The 16,774-nt window shown below is 26.9% G+C and overlaps 6 protein-coding genes across 9 annotated transcripts; 5 read left to right on the forward strand and 1 right to left on the reverse strand.

Annotated features, from left to right (window-relative positions):
• The first annotated feature begins 306 nt into the window (after positions 1–306).
• LOC118073370 (tyrosine-protein kinase transmembrane receptor Ror-like) lies at positions 307–5,331 on the forward strand. Of its 2 annotated transcripts, none has more exons than XM_035093853.1 (8): positions 307–919; positions 2,470–2,706; positions 3,088–3,173; positions 3,266–3,406; positions 3,504–3,645; positions 3,848–4,143; positions 4,237–4,410; positions 4,620–5,331. In XM_035093853.1, the coding sequence occupies exons 1-8, from the start codon at positions 856–858 to the stop codon at positions 5,091–5,093; spliced, it is 1,614 nt and encodes a 537-aa protein (XP_034949744.1). In that variant the 5' UTR covers positions 307–855; the 3' UTR covers positions 5,094–5,331. The 2 variants fall into 2 exon arrangements, with proteins under 2 accessions (XP_034949744.1, XP_034949735.1); XM_035093844.1 differs by having other exon boundaries at positions 3,483–3,645; positions 4,620–5,328.
• LOC118073395 (heat shock factor protein 5-like) lies at positions 5,332–6,616 on the forward strand. Its single transcript, XM_035093887.1, has 2 exons — positions 5,332–6,046; positions 6,151–6,616. Exons 1-2 carry the CDS (start codon positions 5,594–5,596, stop codon positions 6,217–6,219), a joined length of 522 nt encoding a protein of 173 aa, XP_034949778.1. The 5' UTR covers positions 5,332–5,593; the 3' UTR covers positions 6,220–6,616.
• A 208-nt stretch (positions 6,617–6,824) lies between these two features.
• On the reverse strand, positions 6,825–10,590 carry psidin (phagocyte signaling impaired). The gene is made up of 9 exons (XM_035093830.1): positions 10,434–10,590; positions 10,083–10,307; positions 9,746–9,999; positions 9,301–9,524; positions 8,905–9,217; positions 8,512–8,816; positions 8,160–8,418; positions 7,217–8,062; positions 6,825–7,124 (listed from the first exon to the last, which is right to left on the reverse strand). Exons 1-9 carry the CDS (start codon positions 10,495–10,497, stop codon positions 6,900–6,902), a joined length of 2,715 nt encoding a protein of 904 aa, XP_034949721.1. The 5' UTR covers positions 10,498–10,590; the 3' UTR covers positions 6,825–6,899.
• A 7-nt stretch (positions 10,591–10,597) lies between these two features.
• On the forward strand, positions 10,598–12,430 carry LOC118073383 (activating signal cointegrator 1 complex subunit 1). Of its 2 annotated transcripts, none has more exons than XM_035093866.1 (7): positions 10,598–10,873; positions 10,960–11,200; positions 11,288–11,400; positions 11,466–11,781; positions 11,859–12,019; positions 12,083–12,210; positions 12,272–12,430. In XM_035093866.1, the coding sequence occupies exons 2-7, from the start codon at positions 10,986–10,988 to the stop codon at positions 12,392–12,394; spliced, it is 1,056 nt and encodes a 351-aa protein (XP_034949757.1). In that variant the 5' UTR covers positions 10,598–10,873; positions 10,960–10,985; the 3' UTR covers positions 12,395–12,430. The 2 variants fall into 2 exon arrangements, with proteins under 2 accessions (XP_034949757.1, XP_034949766.1); XM_035093875.1 differs by having other exon boundaries at positions 10,702–10,720.
• Positions 12,431–12,664: 234 nt separating this feature from the next.
• LOC118074079 (magnesium-dependent phosphatase 1-like) lies at positions 12,665–13,657 on the forward strand. The gene is made up of 4 exons (XM_035094992.1): positions 12,665–12,869; positions 12,975–13,032; positions 13,132–13,353; positions 13,433–13,657. The coding sequence occupies exons 1-4, from the start codon at positions 12,806–12,808 to the stop codon at positions 13,608–13,610; spliced, it is 522 nt and encodes a 173-aa protein (XP_034950883.1). The 5' UTR covers positions 12,665–12,805; the 3' UTR covers positions 13,611–13,657.
• A 94-nt stretch (positions 13,658–13,751) lies between these two features.
• On the forward strand, positions 13,752–16,505 carry LOC118074078 (uncharacterized). Of its 2 annotated transcripts, none has more exons than XM_035094991.1 (4): positions 13,752–14,181; positions 14,764–14,948; positions 15,047–15,228; positions 15,342–16,505. In XM_035094991.1, exons 2-4 carry the CDS (start codon positions 14,775–14,777, stop codon positions 16,381–16,383), a joined length of 1,398 nt encoding a protein of 465 aa, XP_034950882.1. In that variant the 5' UTR covers positions 13,752–14,181; positions 14,764–14,774; the 3' UTR covers positions 16,384–16,505. The 2 variants fall into 2 exon arrangements, with proteins under 2 accessions (XP_034950882.1, XP_034950881.1); XM_035094990.1 differs by having other exon boundaries at positions 13,759–14,168.
• The last annotated feature ends 269 nt before the right edge of the window (positions 16,506–16,774 follow it).

Genomic DNA, 16,774 nt, shown 5'->3' on the forward strand with positions numbered 1-16,774 from the left:
ATTGATAATTTTACATTTCAAATATAATTATACAGTATATAATTAATGAATTTCATTAAAATTAATGATAAACTATGATATTTGCAATATTATGAGAAATAAATATACAAAAAAATAGGTATTTTGTTGAAAAAATTATTTCAATGCATATAAGATGTCTCTGAAATAATTAAAACGAAGAATGAATAAAAAACAATCATTAGTGCTGATTGGTTAGTGAACAATCAGTGATATTCATCCGTAGTTTACAGTTGAAGCAAAGAGATCGTGGGGAGTCTGAGCTTACTTGTCTGTCAGTGTAAAATATAAAGAGTAGGAAGAAGAATGTCTAGATAATTTTTGAGCTGCAGTTCTTTCGTATCTCTTGTAGGAATGGTATCTCAAACGTGCACTATAATAATTTTGTTCTAAGACTTTTACTGCTCAGTTAAATTTATTATATTTAATTTAGCCACGTGTGTACACACTTAAATGTATTCTACAAATGAAAATAACCCCGGTGATGGATTTAATAAATTATATTCCATACAGTGATTATTCATCTCATTAATATGTAATTAAAAATATTACGAATAAATAAAATCAAATAATTGACTATCATTTATGTCTTCAAGGAAATTATTGTTATCAGTAATATTATAAAGTAATATTGGCCCAGTAACAGAAATATAAGTGTGAATACTTTAATGATCATCGTTCTATTTTGTAGTTTCATGTTTTCTGTGGTAATCAATATTCTAAGTTGATTGAGAGTTTAATTTATAAATTATATTGACAATATAATTAAAATGATAATAATGTGGTGAAAGTGTTGCTAATATTTCAAGTGAAAAAGTTTTTTTGTTCTGTTGAAAAATGTTTCGTGAAAGAATAATTAAAAAACAAGGCTTTCTCTCATTAACATCAGAAGTAATCTCGGGTGGGTAAATTGTATTTATATTTTATACCATTTAAAAAAAAAAAAATTGATGAATAATATTTGAAAGTTCTCAATTACTCTATACAATAAGAATGAAAATTTTTTTTTTTGTTATACATGAGTATAAATCGTAACTGATAATAAATCAGTTATTAGTGTAAATGGTAATAATATAATATTATTGACGTAAATTGTTCGAGATAATAAAAATAAAGAAAAATTATATAAAATAACGCAAACGTCATTTGTTTGCATGAGATTGTATTCTTAATTATGTATATGGTCACCATTGCGTATCAATGAATCAAGATTGTACTAATGACTTAAGAATATGATAAGGTATTCGTACGATATTTTGATAATTCATGTAGTCATTAAGATAATCTGATAAACTAATTTGATTTATGAGTGTAAAAAAGATTTCTTTTAATATATATCAATAATAAAAATAAATTTATAATATTCATAATTTCGAAGGGATATTTTGTAATGCAATCAATCTAATTGTACATGCATATGGTATGGTATGTACTTAACTTACAACTTGACCTATATTTATTTATTTATTTCATTTCTATATTATCTACATTCTATATATTTGTTTATGAACAGAAAAACATTATTTAGTTTTTTTTATGGGTTTTTATTACTTAAGGAAGCCTTAGAAATTTATTCAGCGATAAAGATATATAGAGTATATGATCGTTATTCTTAACGGTATTTATTATATATGAAAGGTCAACGATAACAAGAGGTTACATTTTTTCCCTACTTCTTCTTTCATTTTTAATTAATTTATTCAAATTTTATGAAATTTCCTTTTTTTTCCAACATTCAGTAACTTAAATATGATTATTTAATAATATTATAAAAATAATTAATTTTTATTATTGCTCCAAAATGGCAAATTATACCATTTCTGTTAAATATACAAACATATGTTTATTTTATTTTATTCTATGGGGAATATAAAAAAAATTTTCAACATAAAAGAGATAAAATTTTTCATATTGCATGTCTGAAATAAAATATGATACGAAAGAGTCAACCTTATTTGTAGCTTTCAAAATAAATGTCACCGGGTGTCACAATACAAACAAGACCCGATGAGATTGAAGAGCATAAGAAGTGTATGAAAAACAGAGTCTAAAAAAAAACGAAAAAAAAGAAATATATATATATATATATATGAATCAACAAAGTAAAAAATATGAGGAAAAAAAGTATAAACGTAGTAAGAATTAAGCAGGAACGATCGAAGGAACTTTATAGTATAGGTTAGTTGGGTGGTTAGTTGGATTGGAGTAAGAGACATAGCAAGAGTCGTTGTCCAAGTCCGCTGACCGTGGAGATAACGCTTTGACCCGTTGCGCTGCCCACAACGCTAATACATGAATGCCATCACTGTCTCTATCCCTCATAAGCTGTTACTAGAAGCTGTGCGATTATCCAAATATCCCTTTAGGACCCTTTCATTCTATCTCTACTCTTCTCCCATTAATCTATCTCCGAAATCATTGAGATAACTGACACTAAATTCACTCATTTAGGTTATACTGAACAAAATACAGCTGAAATTACAACTACTCAAACATCTGACCGATTGCAACAGCCAAGTTCGACGTTAAATCACGACAATGATAGATTTATTGATTGTAATGGACGAGAACACATTTGTGGAAAAGAAGCTGCTTGTAAGAACTTTCCCAATAATACCTCCAAGTGTGTTTGTCCACATGATTTATCTGCACCTACTGATGACTTTAAATGCCCTGTTCGCTGGACTGGTAAGTTTATTATCCAACAATAATTATTACGATTATTTTTTTCATTTACTTAAAAGTATTTAAAAATCCTCCAATCAACATGTTTCTTATTAATAACATATTCTGTACCAATCTAAGCTGAAAATATAGTTTTAAAATAGCGAAGTTTACGGTTAGTCAAGTTGCATCGTACTCAGTATAATTTTGATTTCTTATACATATCCAAAATAGAATTAAGAGTTAATTACAAGTCAGTAAAGTGTGTAACAACGTGGGTTACACTTATTCAAAATCAAATACTACCCGAACCATCTTCTAAAGATATATCAGAAATAATATCAAATATAATTATCTCATTGGTATGAAAGAAATTTCTTGTATTAATGATGAATTTTCATCCAGTTCCTGTGGTTCCACGACCAATTAACAATATATTTCCACCTACGTTAAATACCACGAATAACACATTATTATCTGAAGCAGAAGAGGTATGTTTCTCATCATATTTTTATTGACTAAATTATTTATTCGTATTTTAATTATATTGAAAATTCATTTAATTGCATTTATTAACATGTAGATGAATGGAAAGCCGTATAGATTGGGTGAAGTAATTGGAGTGACGACAGCATCCTTAATTGTTATTGGGATACTTGGAATTTTTTTATTTATTTTAAAAAAAAAGCATTACAATAAAAAAACAGTACGACAAACTCTTAATGTAAGTTATAGAATAGTAATTTATTATTAATAAAAAATTATTGTTATTTGGACGTGGTAATTTTTTAAAATTTTAGATATCTCCAATGAATTTAAAGAAGAGTGTACTTTTGGCTAATAAATACACACCAAACCCACAGTATTTTGGCTGTACACCTCCAGAAGTTCCAATTATAAGGCGAGAAAACATTATTTTTCTTTATGATATTGGAGAGGGTTGTTTTGGAAAGGTTTATAAGGGTAAGTAAGGTAAAGAGGACTATTAAAGTTTTAATTAATTTTTCTTATAAGCTAAATAAAAATAAATTAAAATATAAGACGATTTTATAATATAAATATAAATGTTATAGTATAACACAATATTGGTATTTCTTTTTTTTTAAAGTATGTAAAGGAATATAATTAAAATTATATAATATATTTATCTGTTAAAATGTCACAGGGGAACTGTCTCATGAACAAGGTAAAGAAATAGTTGCGGTAAAAGTTCTCAAGGATTCTGCATCACATGAAGCTGAAGAAGACTTTATGCGAGAAGTAGAAATTATGTCAACTTTTCGTCATGAAAATATTTTATCCTTAATAGGAGTAGTCCTTCGAGATTCTGGAAATAATCCATGGATGGTTTTTGAGTATATGCCTTATGGAGACTTGGCAGAAGTTTTGAGAGCTAACTCGCATCAATTAAGAACTTTATCTTCTTCTACTTCTTCTTCAAATCTAGACCCACTGACAAAGGTTCCATTTTTTTAGCTAAACTTTGTTACAAGCAATATTCCAATTTTTTTTTTGTTTCAAACACTATTGGTTTTTTTCTTCTCTTGTTTATAGAAAGATTTGCACTGGATTACAATACAAATAACTTCCGGAATGGCTTATCTTTCGGCCCAGAGATTTGTCCATCGTGATTTAGCTTGCCGTAATTGTCTTGTTGGGTCGGATTTAGTAGTAAAAATTGCTGACTTTGGGATGTCTAGAGATGTTTATACTTGTGATTATTATCGGGTAATTAATTCTTTTTTCTTAATCTATCAATGTATTAATTAACTTATTAAGTATTGTAATTAAATTATCAACTAGTGTGAAAAAAAATTTCACTTAATCAATAGCATTGTTGTTAATAATAATAGGTAAATATTATAAAATAAAAATTTTGCGTTTGTTTAATAATATAAGTATCCGACTAATCAATAAGAAAATAAATATCAAAATAGATTGGAGGTTCCCGAATGCTTCCTGTACGATGGATGTCACCAGAGAGTGTTATTTATGGACGTTTCACTCTTGAGAGTGACGTGTGGAGCTTTGGTGTTGTTTTATGGGAAGTATATTCCTACGGGAAGCAACCATACTATGGCCACAATAATGAGGAAGTAGTAAAACTTATTCTCCAAGGTATAATACTCACTCCGCCAGAGAGTTGTCCAGAATTTGTCAGCCAGATAATGACCCAATGTTGGAAATTGGAGCCCCGAGATCGACCCCGTTTTTCAGAGATTCTCGATAAACTCAAGAAAGCTTATCAAGGGATCGAAAAGATGAACAAAAAAGGAAGTTTACCAAGGCCACCACAAGGACCAGTAACTATTAAACCTCCTAATGCATTAGATTCTGAAGGATATCTTGTTCCTGCACCAGTAGCATCACGAGAGTATCTACAACCACTTCCACCCATCATCTCTGTTTAGCCATTTTCTACATAGTATATAAAATATTTCATGTACATTATTGCTATTACATTCATAACAGCTGTAGTCATAATTTTCATTACATCTTTTTTAAATAATAACATATGATTGATTACATTATCATGTTATTATTATCAGAGAAAAGTTAGAACTGCTATTATTATTATTCACTTCATTTTATATGATAATAATCGAATGATAATTTATATTTATCAACAATATATTAATTACTCAACTATAAAAAGTACGAATTAATTTAGTAATTCAACCAAAAATAGTATTAATAGAATAAATTATTCTATTCATCTAATCTTGTAAATAATTTTTTGATAAAACCATTATATACACATTTACATATAATTTATATACATTTAGATTGAATATCATATCGAAGTTAGCAATTGTTTTTTTAATTTTAAAAATAGTCTTGTGCCTATTAGTTAAAGAAATGACAGTTGTTTTTTCTCAACAGAAGTTTAAAAAATTGACATAAATACAAAATGTACGATTATGGTGTGTCATTATCTACAAGATTTCCTCAAAAATTATGGAAAATTGTAAACGAATGTAAAACTGGTGCCATTCAATGGAGTTTGAATGGAGCAACAATATTGTTAGATTATAAAAAATTCCATGCTGAATATTTAACACCACCATATTCGGTTTTCAAAACTAATAACATTACAAGTTTTATACGTCAATTAAATCTTTATGGATTTCGTAAAGTAACATCACACAATCGTGATCCATTGTGCAATTTACGTAACCCAGATATTCATGAATTTATTCATAGTAATTTTCATCGTGATCGAATGGATTTGTTGAGCAAAGTTTACCGTAAATCTAGTGGAAAAAAACGGTATGAAAAAATTAATGAAAAACTTTTATCAAGAAATAAAATAATCAATAATTATGAAAGTATGCATGGCATGTCACGATTGCAAATATGTCAGGTTAATAAAATTCTTTAATTCATAAATTAAATAATAGCTGTAATAAAATAACATTAAGCCAGTCAATAACTATAAGTTAACAATAATAATTATTTTATTACTAGTTGGCATTGAAACAAGCTCTTAAGCAAGCAGTAGAAGAATATCGTCAAAAAAAAAATTTGAAAAATTAATTCATTTCGGATGAATGAAGATAAATTTTAAATAATATCATTGTTTCTATAATTATTTGAGTCTATTTATCACAAAGAGTACAAATAACTATGTATGTTATACTAACGCATGTACCAATGCGTTAATAAATTTATGTTATATTCCGTCATGATGATTTAACTCAGTAGCTAGTAATATTAAAATTAATTATTTTAATAATATTAATCAAGAACTAAAGCTGAAATAAATATTAACATTTTTGTAAATAATTGGCTTTATTCTTTTTTATTTGTGTCACTCATTTAATTAAATAAAAATTTTTCATTATGAATAAACAAATATTAGTTATTATTTTGTAAAAGTACTCAAACAATGCAGTTTTATTATATGGCAGTGATTGATGTTAATTACTTAAAAATCCATTTATATTTCAACAAACCATCAATTTCTACTGTAAAATTGTACAGTTAAAAGAAATAGATATCCTTGTTTTTTTAAAAAATAATTAGTTTGTATGTTTTTTGAATGATTGTTTTTATAAATTTTTTTTTTGTTATTTTTTTTTCAAAGAAAAAAAATATTTACTAAACTTATGTACATGTCATTCAAATAATACAAAGTGACGTTTGATAAAGAGCAAATATTTTTAAAGCTGATTCAATGTTCATCATTTGTACAATTTATCGATATTTTCAAGATTTCAGCTACGTAAATTATTTAGAAGCTTGGTGGTAAGTTGAAGTCGTGATCGAAGCATCCAACAGCTTCTATGAATACTATCTTGAACACGTTCTGCAACTATTTCTGCTGATTTTTTCATTTTAACATCCAAGCCAATATTTATTGGACGTTTTTCGAATTCTGATAAAACATTCTCTAATCTCTCAGTCTTCTCTATGAGTAAATTAGTCATCGTAGTCCAATCCTATAAATAATTTTGATAAAAATATATATTATATTGAGTGCATACTAAGTGAGATAAAATTTAATACATAAAATTACTATAAATAATTTTACCTGAATATTATTAGGAGAGAACGATATGTCCTTGTTAGATTTTTTTCTACTCTTTCTATTAGTACTTTGGGAATGAGATTGGCTTGAATAAGCAGCACATATGATACCAATAAATGCTAAAGTTTCACCACAAGTAGCTGCACGAAGAAGAAAATCTTTATAAGATACTGGTTCATCTGTATTAGGTATTGCTAGAGTATCTAGACATGGAGCTGTGTGAATCATTTTAATACAATCTAAATCGGGTCTTGAAATTTGTGAAAATGAATCAGCGAGTCTTGCGATAACAACCAGTTGTTGAGAACAGTGAGCTTCTCGTAAACGCTCCACTGAATCTATTGGAACCAAAATATTTTCAACTCTCACACGTTTATCCGATGTTTCAAATTTCTCAAGACACTTTGGCACATGTTCGTTATGCAAATTATGTAATTCTTGAGCGAGTTTTACCAATAAAGATGAAGAGTCTTGTTCAGTAGTGGCAGCAATAATTCTTAAAATGAGATTTCTTGCTGCAAGTAGTTGAAGCATACAAGCCCGTGTATCTTCAGATCTTCTCGGATCTTTACATTGAGTTAAAGGTTCCCAACCAACAACAACTTCAAGATCTCGGTTATCACGTAGTGACTCCCATCTAATTGAATCTTCGTGTGGTTGCACTCTCATCGATGCCAAAGTTCTGCTAAGAGATTTGGCACTATCACACCAACTAAGTTCTAACAGCATTTTGTCGACAGTTGATGTAGCAAAATGTAAAGCATTATCAAGACGTTCTCTAAGATCCACAAATTCTTGAATTTTTGCAAAACTACCATACTTATAAGCAAATGTTAATCGATCTGCACTCTAAAACATTATTAAATTTTTAATTAAATTTAATATGAATGATTATTTTTTTTACTAAAGAGATAAATTTTTTTTAAACACCATTTAAAATACTTACATGTTTATAATTGGCTACAAAAAATTTAACGGCTTGATCAAGAGCATTCGAAGCGCTCGATAAGTGTCCAAGTGGTGCTAATAAAGGGACATACAAATAACTGAGGGAAACCAGTTGGATTTGTTTGGCATCTAATAGAGAAAATATATGTTCTGCTGCACCTATTAAGCCAGCTTCTAAATAAACGCGTATTAAAATTATTTTTAAATGGAAATTTGCCATACTTTTTGTTAAAGCACATTCCAATATTGCCATTGCTCTGAAATCATAGAAAAAATTTTCATAAAGTTGATTCAAGTAATACTCATTCAGTTTAAATAAAATTAAATAGAATTTCACAAATCATATTAACCTATAAAGAAGAGATGCATTATTAGATTCAAACCACATCTGTAAAAGAAGATGAGCAGCCAAAAGAGCATAAGAATCAAAAGGCGCAAAATCAGTTGGTAGTCTATCTTCATTGCTACATAGTTTATCTCCTTTGTCATAGAGATCATTTAACCGATCTACCAATTTTTCACGCTGCTCATAATTTATATGTGGAGAATGATGTAATCCACAAATTCGACGCAATTGTTCAAGATGAATATGTCTCAAAAGTTGGTCTGTTGATGTTGGGGCAGCATCTTCTTCTACACCAATATCTTCATTAATCTAACAATAAACAAAAATCAAATTAAAACACGTTATGTGTCATAAATATTGTAAATTTTGTGTTAATTAATTTTTTAACAATACTAACACCTTCGAGTAATTTCAACTGCTCCGCAGATGTTAACAGATCTAAATAGAGTCTTAGATCACCAACTGTACATCCTTTATTTCCAAATTTTTCAAAATACATTCGCATAAGTTTTACCGGTTCCATAATGCTTCGCAAAACAGTTTCACTAGAACTTATACGTTTTAACAATTCGAAACGTGCAAGATGCGGTGCTCGTGCTTTTTTCCCGCAATTTTCAGCCACGCTATCTAAAAATTCAAGACATTCGCTAGGTTGTTGATGTTCTAAAGCAGCTGTTAAATAACTTAAGTAATATGACCAATTGTCATTACTGTAAAATGAAAAAGTAGTGGTTATTAATTGCAATGTATATATTTTTAATATTAATTATGTAATTTTTTTTAAATTATTTACTCTTCATGGATAAGTTCTTTAAAAGCTATCGTAGCTTCTTGATGACGTTTCAATTTTAAAAGAAGAGAAGCTTTTCGTTGAGGTACACCAGAAAGACGTAAAGCCAAAGGACCGGACAAAACATTCAAAACTTCTTCATCTTTCCCTTGAAGTTCTAAAATCATAATGTAGAGTTGAACTTCTTGCTCAGCTTCAAGTTTTCCTTCATTTACTAATTTCAATACCTAAAAATATTTATTATTCGTTAATCTAAAAAAATAAAATCTTCTTAGTGAATTTAAATATGTAATTAATCAATAATTTAATCCTTGAATACCTTTTATCCTGATAAAAATAATACATTCAATTGTAATTAAAGTAAATAAACTTTTTCTAACTTTATAACTTTAACGAGAATATCTGCTTTAAATGCGAAATAATTATACATAATCGAACAAAATTTTACCATTCTTTCTGCCAGAGGTAGTATAACATCCTTGGCTAGTTTATCATCAGCTCGTATGGCTTGCATAACGACACTCATGACGGCCCAAAAGTAATATGGATTTTTTGGTTTTAATTTATAAAGAGCAAGAGCTGTTTGTTGTTGCTTTTTAAAGTCTCCTAATCGTACGTAAGACATAAATAGATGGGTTAAGAGTTCCTCATTATTAGGATCAGCTTTGGCTGCGGCTTCATAAACTTCTCTTATTTTATCAGCTAATAATATAAAAAATATTTTTTCAATCATCTCTCAATAAGTAAATATATGAAAAAAAAATTCAAAATATTTGAATAATTACGTTGACTTATTTCTTTGTAACAAATACTCATTGCTTGAAGAGTAGAATCTTCACATGGCACTTCAGAACGGACTTTATCCATAATAACTTGACATTGATCTTCTTTACCTAATCGGAGGAGGGCTAAAGCTTTGAGTACTCTTGCACATTGATTGTCTGGTTGTTTTCGAAGTACTTTATCAGCTTCTTGCAATGCTTTTTTATTATTTCCATTGTCTAACCAATCTGAAAATGAATGATAAAGATTGTTACATAACCTTTCCTACCGGTACATTGATTTAAAATTGTAGGTTATAATAATTTCATTAATTATCTTTTACAAAGTTTATTTATTATTATATTTATTTATACCATAAATTGGTCGTAAACGACGTTCATTCACTGTATTATTCACATGGGCTTTCGACGCCATCATATATAACAATGTAATATACTTTAAGACGGTTATTTTAAACAGATAACATTCTTCCGGGACTTGTTTAAAGCCGCTTTTGTGCGGTAGATGTCGAAGTCAAGCTCAAGTTCATTCCAGTCTATTCGAAATATTCAGCTAACGTCAATCTATTGACTTTTATATGTACATACATATAAATATATTGAATATTTTAAACTTATCATCTCCAATATCAATTAATAAAGTGATTAATTAATGTTTTGCGCTTCACCATTCAATATAGTTTATATATTATAATTGTTTTTTTTTGTTTGATTTAAAAAGATTTATGCATCAAATTATCTGTTATTTTTCTATTGATGACATAACTTGAATAACTAATCATATTTCAATTGCAGTAGGATATTATTTCATATATAATATATTGAATTCTTTTATACTCGAGTTTATAATAATATAAAATTATTTTATATTTAATTACAGAAATTTAAGAAAAAAAAGAAAGAAAAATGAATATTTTAGAACCAGAATTAGTTTGGGTTGATGGTCGTTGCTACAGATTTTTTGATAGCAATGTATGGTCTTCAGAAGAAACTTTTTCTCCATATTTCGAAGAATACAATCAAAAAGACGATGATATTGCCAATGAAACTATGGATCTTAATGTAATACAAATTGATAAAACAAATGATGGAAAATACAAACATTGTGTGCTTGTTCCGAAGTACAGTATTTATTTGCTTACATATTTTTGTGAATTAAATGACATTATTCTTGTACAACATGTAACATAAAACCGACTCATTTACAGATTATTACATAGATTTATCATAGGATTTGAAGGTGGAATAAAAAGGAAGTTGGAATCTGAAACACATACAGTTATAAAGATACCAAAGATAGATGTGAATGATCAAATTGTTGGTAAGATAAATGTATTGAATATTAAATATTCAATTAATATTTTATGTTTTTATAATGACAAATAGAGATTATTGGATCAAATAAGTCTGAAGTAATATCATGTCGACAAAGAATAGATCTTTTAATAGAATCTTCTAAAGACAAAGTACCTTTTACACATTTTTTGGCCATTCCACTAAATGATGAAGAGATAATAAACAATTTTAACAAGTTTAAAGAAGAAATTTTGAATAATCCTGAAATTTCTCAAAATATTCAGGAAGATTATTTTGTATCAGCGCAGAAACTACATTTAACAATAGGAATGTTAAAATTATTAGACGATAAAGATAAATGTAAAGCTATAGATACATTAAATGGTTGTGTGGAAGAAGTAATCAAGTAAGTTAGATTGTTAGACATTAATATTCAAACTATTTGAAGATGTTTCAACTTAACTAATATAAGACTTGTTACAGACCTTTACTAAATAAACATAAAATGATCCAAATAGTAATTCAAGGTTTGGAAATCATGAATGATGATCCAACAAAAATTAGAGTTCTTTACGCGGAAGTTGTGAATAATGATAAACTTCAAGAACTGGTAGATAAAATATTCGAATATTTTGTCGATAAAGGTAAAGTTTCTATGTATGATACAGGTAATTAAATTTTTTTATTCTACAAGAATTTCTTTTTAGGTATTATGAGTGTTCAGTATACTAATAAAGTTAAATTGCATATGACATTAATGAAAACAAGTCGTTTAAACAAAAGATATAAAGGTCATTCAAGAACTAGCACCTTTAGCGGAGCAAAAATAATAACGGTAATAATAATATTTAAATGAATTCTATCTATCAGTATGTTTATAACATAATTTTTTTCAGAAATATAAGAATTATTACTTCGGTCAATCACAGTTAAAAACAATTAATATTGCAGAAAGAACAGAAGTGGAAATAAAAAATGCATTTTATAATAAGCTAGTTGATATAAATTTGTATAATTGATATTGTTCAGCGGTAAATAAAGTTATTTACATTTCATTAGTTTGATATATAATATTATTGTTTAGACATATTGTCCATAAAATTTTTTACTCGACTCGTAACGTTTATTTAATCATGTATACATGATACATAATAATAATAATATATTATCAATAATATAGTTACAATTACAGTATGGATATTATAATGGGGTTGCTTTTATTATTATTTTATAATTGTTTCTTACTGATAACCATAGACGTCGCTACAATCATTATTAGCAAAAAGAGATGTAAAAATTGAGCCAATTTTATTGTTGTTGTTTGACTGAAGTTATCTTTGTTTGTATAGTTGCAAAGTTAATCGCAGTATAATAATATTATGTATTTTATTTACTATTGTATTAAATAATTATTCAAAAGTTATTAAATAATGACATCTAAGCAACCTCAATCGTCTACAGAAAAAAAACCCGTTCTTCTAGTATTTGATCTTGGTTAGATAAATTTTAATATTATAATGGTATCAATTATGTTTTTTTTTTGAAAATTGACTTATAAATGCGTTATCCATCACTCAGTCATAAAATTATTTTATTTAGATTATACATTATGGCCGTTTTGGGTTGATACTCATGTTACTCCACCATTCAAAATAGGGTTAGTTTTGTAATTTCAAAAATTTCTATAATTATAATTAAATATTTAACAAAGTTAAAAACAAATTTATTTGTATAATTTTAACTTTATAAATTATAGGAAAAATAATGGTGTTATTGACTCGAATGGGAGAAAAATATATTGTTATAAAGATGTACCAAATCTCTTGAAAAAATTATTTGAAAATGGGTTTCAAATTGGAGTTGCTTCACGAACTAGTGAGATCCAAGGTGCTAATCAGTTAATAGAATTATTTGGATGGACTAAATACATCACTTACAGAGAAATTTATCCAGGAAAAAAAACAACTCATTTTCAAAAGTGAGAATAAATTTTAAGTAAACTAATTATAATTTAATATGCAGTGATCATATTCATAAACAATAATTTTTTAATATAGAATTCATGAATCCTCAAATGTTAGTTATGAAAATATGATATTTTTTGACGATGAAAATAGGAATATTGAAGATGTAAGTAAACTTGGAGTACAATCGATATTAGTTAGAGATGGTGTAACAAAAACAATTGTGGAGAAAGCATTGCAAAAATTTAATGTCCAATGGCGATTAGATTAATACATTTAAATTTATTATAGATTATTAAAAGAAATTTTTATAAATAATACTTGTACATAAAAATTATTTTATTTAATAACAAATAAATTGTATTTAAAATATGAATTTAGTAAAGTAAACGAGTAGCGGCATCACATTGTGGGAGTACTAACTAAAGGTTTAGAAATTCGAATAGGAATTCAGTTCCTTTGAAGCTCTCTGCAGCTCCATTGTACATACATGCACTCTAACATGACGTATATATATATAACGACAATATACATAGGCACTTGTAGATACTTTTCAAGGTTGACGAAGATACAAAATGAACTTTAGAATGGAATTAAATCTTTCGTTTGTAGCATATTGTTACAAAATTGACGAAAGAAACATTGTTTGAATTTTAGTGCTTATCTTATCGATTCTACAGCCATATTAAGTGAATGATATAAAAAAGAACTATAAATAAGTTTATGTGATGTTCGAAAGCACAATTATTATAATTTTACTGCAGCGCACCTGGGGAGATTGTCGATCCCAATTTTGCATTTACCTCAATTTGTTTATGAATTATCTTCAGTACGTAAATAAGGTTTTTTTAAACAATTATTTATTACAATTAGTTTAATATTTTTAATCTTACTTTAGATACAATTAAAAATTAACGATTATATTGTACTTTTTCAATATTATCTTAAATGTTTTGTTAGTAATATATTTATATATATTGGGATCTACAATAAAAATTAATTTTACATTGTTACTATTATTATTAATTATTAATCAATTAACTATTTGATGTTTTTTAATGTCAATAGTCCTTTATAGTTGGTGAATTATTAATATTCAAACATAACAATAATTAATAATAGCTATCTATATGATTTTTAATTAATAAACAATTTTTTTCAAATAAAATAAAATTTATTACTGATTATTTCAATTATGTGTAACATATAATCAGTTTATATCCTTCTATAATTTGTTTAATCAATTTTTTACAATTAGATGCATTAGAATCGTTATCTAATTGATTTAAATATTTTTTACAATATAAATTAACTTTGTAATTTATCCTTATTATAAATGGATATAAGTATATTAACTTATTTCTAAATAATATAATTAATTTTAACATCATCATCAATCATGTTAACTTTGTTACTTTTTCTAGATCTTTTAAGAATGCATGGAGTGAAAAGAGTAATAATTTTTTGTCTTCTGATAGCATTTCTTCCAATATCTCTTTTAATAGTACCTCTCTATCTTCGTCATTATTTATACCAAGATGTCGTTTATGCTGTCACTGAGTCTGATGTTTTAGAAGTCGATAATGGCGTTTCAACTATTTTTTGTTCTGTATGTGAGATCTTTTGATGACATTTTTATTTTCTCATCAAACTATACTTCAAATAGTTATCAATTTAATTATGATTTTTTTTTTATTTGCTCCACAGGCTCATACTTTACATATGAATGAAACATTTAATGCATTTCAAATGGGTCATAGGCCTGAAATAACGTCTTATCGTAAACATATAAGACTGAAAAAAAGTATGACATTACCTGATGATACTTTGGAATATTGGGGTTTTTATTTACTGACAGGAGCAAGTGTCGCTTTGTCTGTCTGTTCCAGGTGAATATGAATCTTCTTTTATTATTATAAATAAATGCTCTTCAATCATTAATTCTTGTATAAATGATTATTTAATTAATGAATATAATCAAATTGTTGAATTGTTTTATTAGATTTCCTGGTGCTTCAATACTAGTTGTAAAAGGTGAAAGAACATTGCGCACATGTGGTATGTTAGAACATAATCAAAATAAAGCACATTCAAAAGGTGTGTTTTTACCAGAAGCACGTGATCAAGTTAAAATTACATTTGAAACAAATGCTCAAGAAGTTGAATCCCAAGAATATTCTGTAATTCATTCTCCTCCCACCAAATTTAGTCAAGAAAAAAACCATCTATCAAATATGCACAATAATTACATTAAAGTAAACAATACAAGAAAATTAAAACATACAAAAAGACACTTTAGAAACAATCGTCATAATAAAAATGTAACTAAAGGTGATTATGTAGATAGGAAGAAAAATGTTGAAAAACAGATGGCTTTACAATTATTACGTGAAAAATTGAACATTCCGGGAAGTAATACTGCTGAAGAGGAATATGATACAGAATATGAATTAAAGGATAGAGAGACCAATATACGCATGAAAAGAAACCAAGAACCTGTTAAACCACCAGCTCTACTTGATCAAGGTATAAAACACGGTGGAAATGCTCTTAAAAATCTTACAGGTGATAGCGACTCATCAGTATCAAGTTTTGAAGAAGGTCTATTAAACTGCTACGAAGGTCAAGTGTTATTGGCTCAGGAATTTGAACCATCAAATTTGTGTATTAATGTAAGTTATTTAGAAAATGGCAAATATATGCAAACACACCATCATGTAACTGAAGACGGATATTATTATTATATTTTCTACAGTGATAATGACTTTGTATTTAACGATATTCATGCTGTATTCGATATTTACAAGCCTACATTCCAGTATGAAAATGTAACAAAATCATGTATAAATCAAACAGAGTGTATTTTTCCATTATCCATATTGTCGTCTGACCGAATAATTGTTGAAGTGCCTACTAAGGATGGAATTGAACATGAACAAGATGATATTTCTTTATTGATTTCTGTTTGCCATCCACGTATGGGAATGTACATCATATTTCCAGTTGCAATTTTATTTTTAATAATATCTTGTGCATTTCTTTAAAATTATTTAATACTTTATTTTAAAATTATAATGAAGGAAGTATTTTAAGAAAATATTTTATTGTACATATAAATATGTGTGTATAAAGAAAGAGAGTAAAAAAAGCGTAACCTATAATTATCATAATTATTGTAAGAAATATTTTTTTATTGTTAAAATTTAAAAGATTTTATTTTATTAGAAAATATTTAAAATTTTGTTTTATTTATTGTCAAAAAAGATAAAAATAACCATTTGTTATAAAATATATCATGTAAAATCTCTAAAATATAATAAACAATATAACGATTGATCAATTATAAATTAATGAAAAATTATACTCAAGTCTTTATATTAAATGATGTATAAAATATCAAAATATCTATTTTATAATATAGAGATTATAGAATAA

Source organism: Chelonus insularis, unplaced genomic scaffold (genome assembly GCF_013357705.1).
Source record: "Chelonus insularis isolate UGA/USDA-ARS -01 unplaced genomic scaffold, ASM1335770v1 contig_131_pilon, whole genome shotgun sequence".
In the NCBI taxonomy this organism is placed as follows: domain Eukaryota; kingdom Metazoa; phylum Arthropoda; class Insecta; order Hymenoptera; family Braconidae; genus Chelonus; species Chelonus insularis.

Bases quoted from the DNA above. Each gene is read 5' to 3' on its own strand.
- LOC118073395 (XM_035093887.1), top strand. From the start codon at position 5,594: ATGTACGATTATGGTGTGTCATTATCTACAAGATTTCCTCAAAAATTA. The intron at 6,047-6,150 runs GTTAATAAAATT...TTTTATTACTAG, and splicing joins CACGATTGCAAATATGTCAG to TTGGCATTGAAACAAGCTCT.
- LOC118074079 (XM_035094992.1), top strand. From the start codon at position 12,806: ATGACATCTAAGCAACCTCAATCGTCTACAGAAAAAAAACCCGTTCTT. The intron at 13,033-13,131 runs GTTAGTTTTGTA...TATAAATTATAG, and splicing joins ACTCCACCATTCAAAATAGG to GAAAAATAATGGTGTTATTG. The intron at 13,354-13,432 runs GTGAGAATAAAT...TTTTTAATATAG, and splicing joins AAAACAACTCATTTTCAAAA to AATTCATGAATCCTCAAATG.
- psidin (XM_035093830.1), bottom strand. From the start codon at position 10,497: ATGATGGCGTCGAAAGCCCATGTGAATAATACAGTGAATGAACGTCGT. The intron at 9,525-9,745 runs GTAAAATTTTGT...AAATATTTTTAG, and splicing joins TACCTCTGGCAGAAAGAATG to GTATTGAAATTAGTAAATGA. The intron at 8,063-8,159 runs GTAAGTATTTTA...ATAATGTTTTAG, and splicing joins TTGTAGCCAATTATAAACAT to AGTGCAGATCGATTAACATT.
- LOC118074078 (XM_035094991.1), top strand. From the start codon at position 14,775: ATGCATGGAGTGAAAAGAGTAATAATTTTTTGTCTTCTGATAGCATTT. The intron at 14,949-15,046 runs GTATGTGAGATC...TTTGCTCCACAG, and splicing joins TTTCAACTATTTTTTGTTCT to GCTCATACTTTACATATGAA. The intron at 15,229-15,341 runs GTGAATATGAAT...TTGTTTTATTAG, and splicing joins GCTTTGTCTGTCTGTTCCAG to ATTTCCTGGTGCTTCAATAC.
- LOC118073383 (XM_035093866.1), top strand. From the start codon at position 10,986: ATGAATATTTTAGAACCAGAATTAGTTTGGGTTGATGGTCGTTGCTAC. The intron at 11,782-11,858 runs GTAAGTTAGATT...GACTTGTTACAG, and splicing joins TGTGTGGAAGAAGTAATCAA to ACCTTTACTAAATAAACATA. The intron at 12,211-12,271 runs GTAATAATAATA...AATTTTTTTCAG, and splicing joins GCGGAGCAAAAATAATAACG to AAATATAAGAATTATTACTT.
- LOC118073370 (XM_035093844.1), top strand. From the start codon at position 856: ATGTTTCGTGAAAGAATAATTAAAAAACAAGGCTTTCTCTCATTAACA. The intron at 920-2,469 runs GTGGGTAAATTG...TCACTCATTTAG, and splicing joins AACATCAGAAGTAATCTCGG to GTTATACTGAACAAAATACA. The intron at 4,411-4,619 runs GTAATTAATTCT...ATATCAAAATAG, and splicing joins ATACTTGTGATTATTATCGG to ATTGGAGGTTCCCGAATGCT.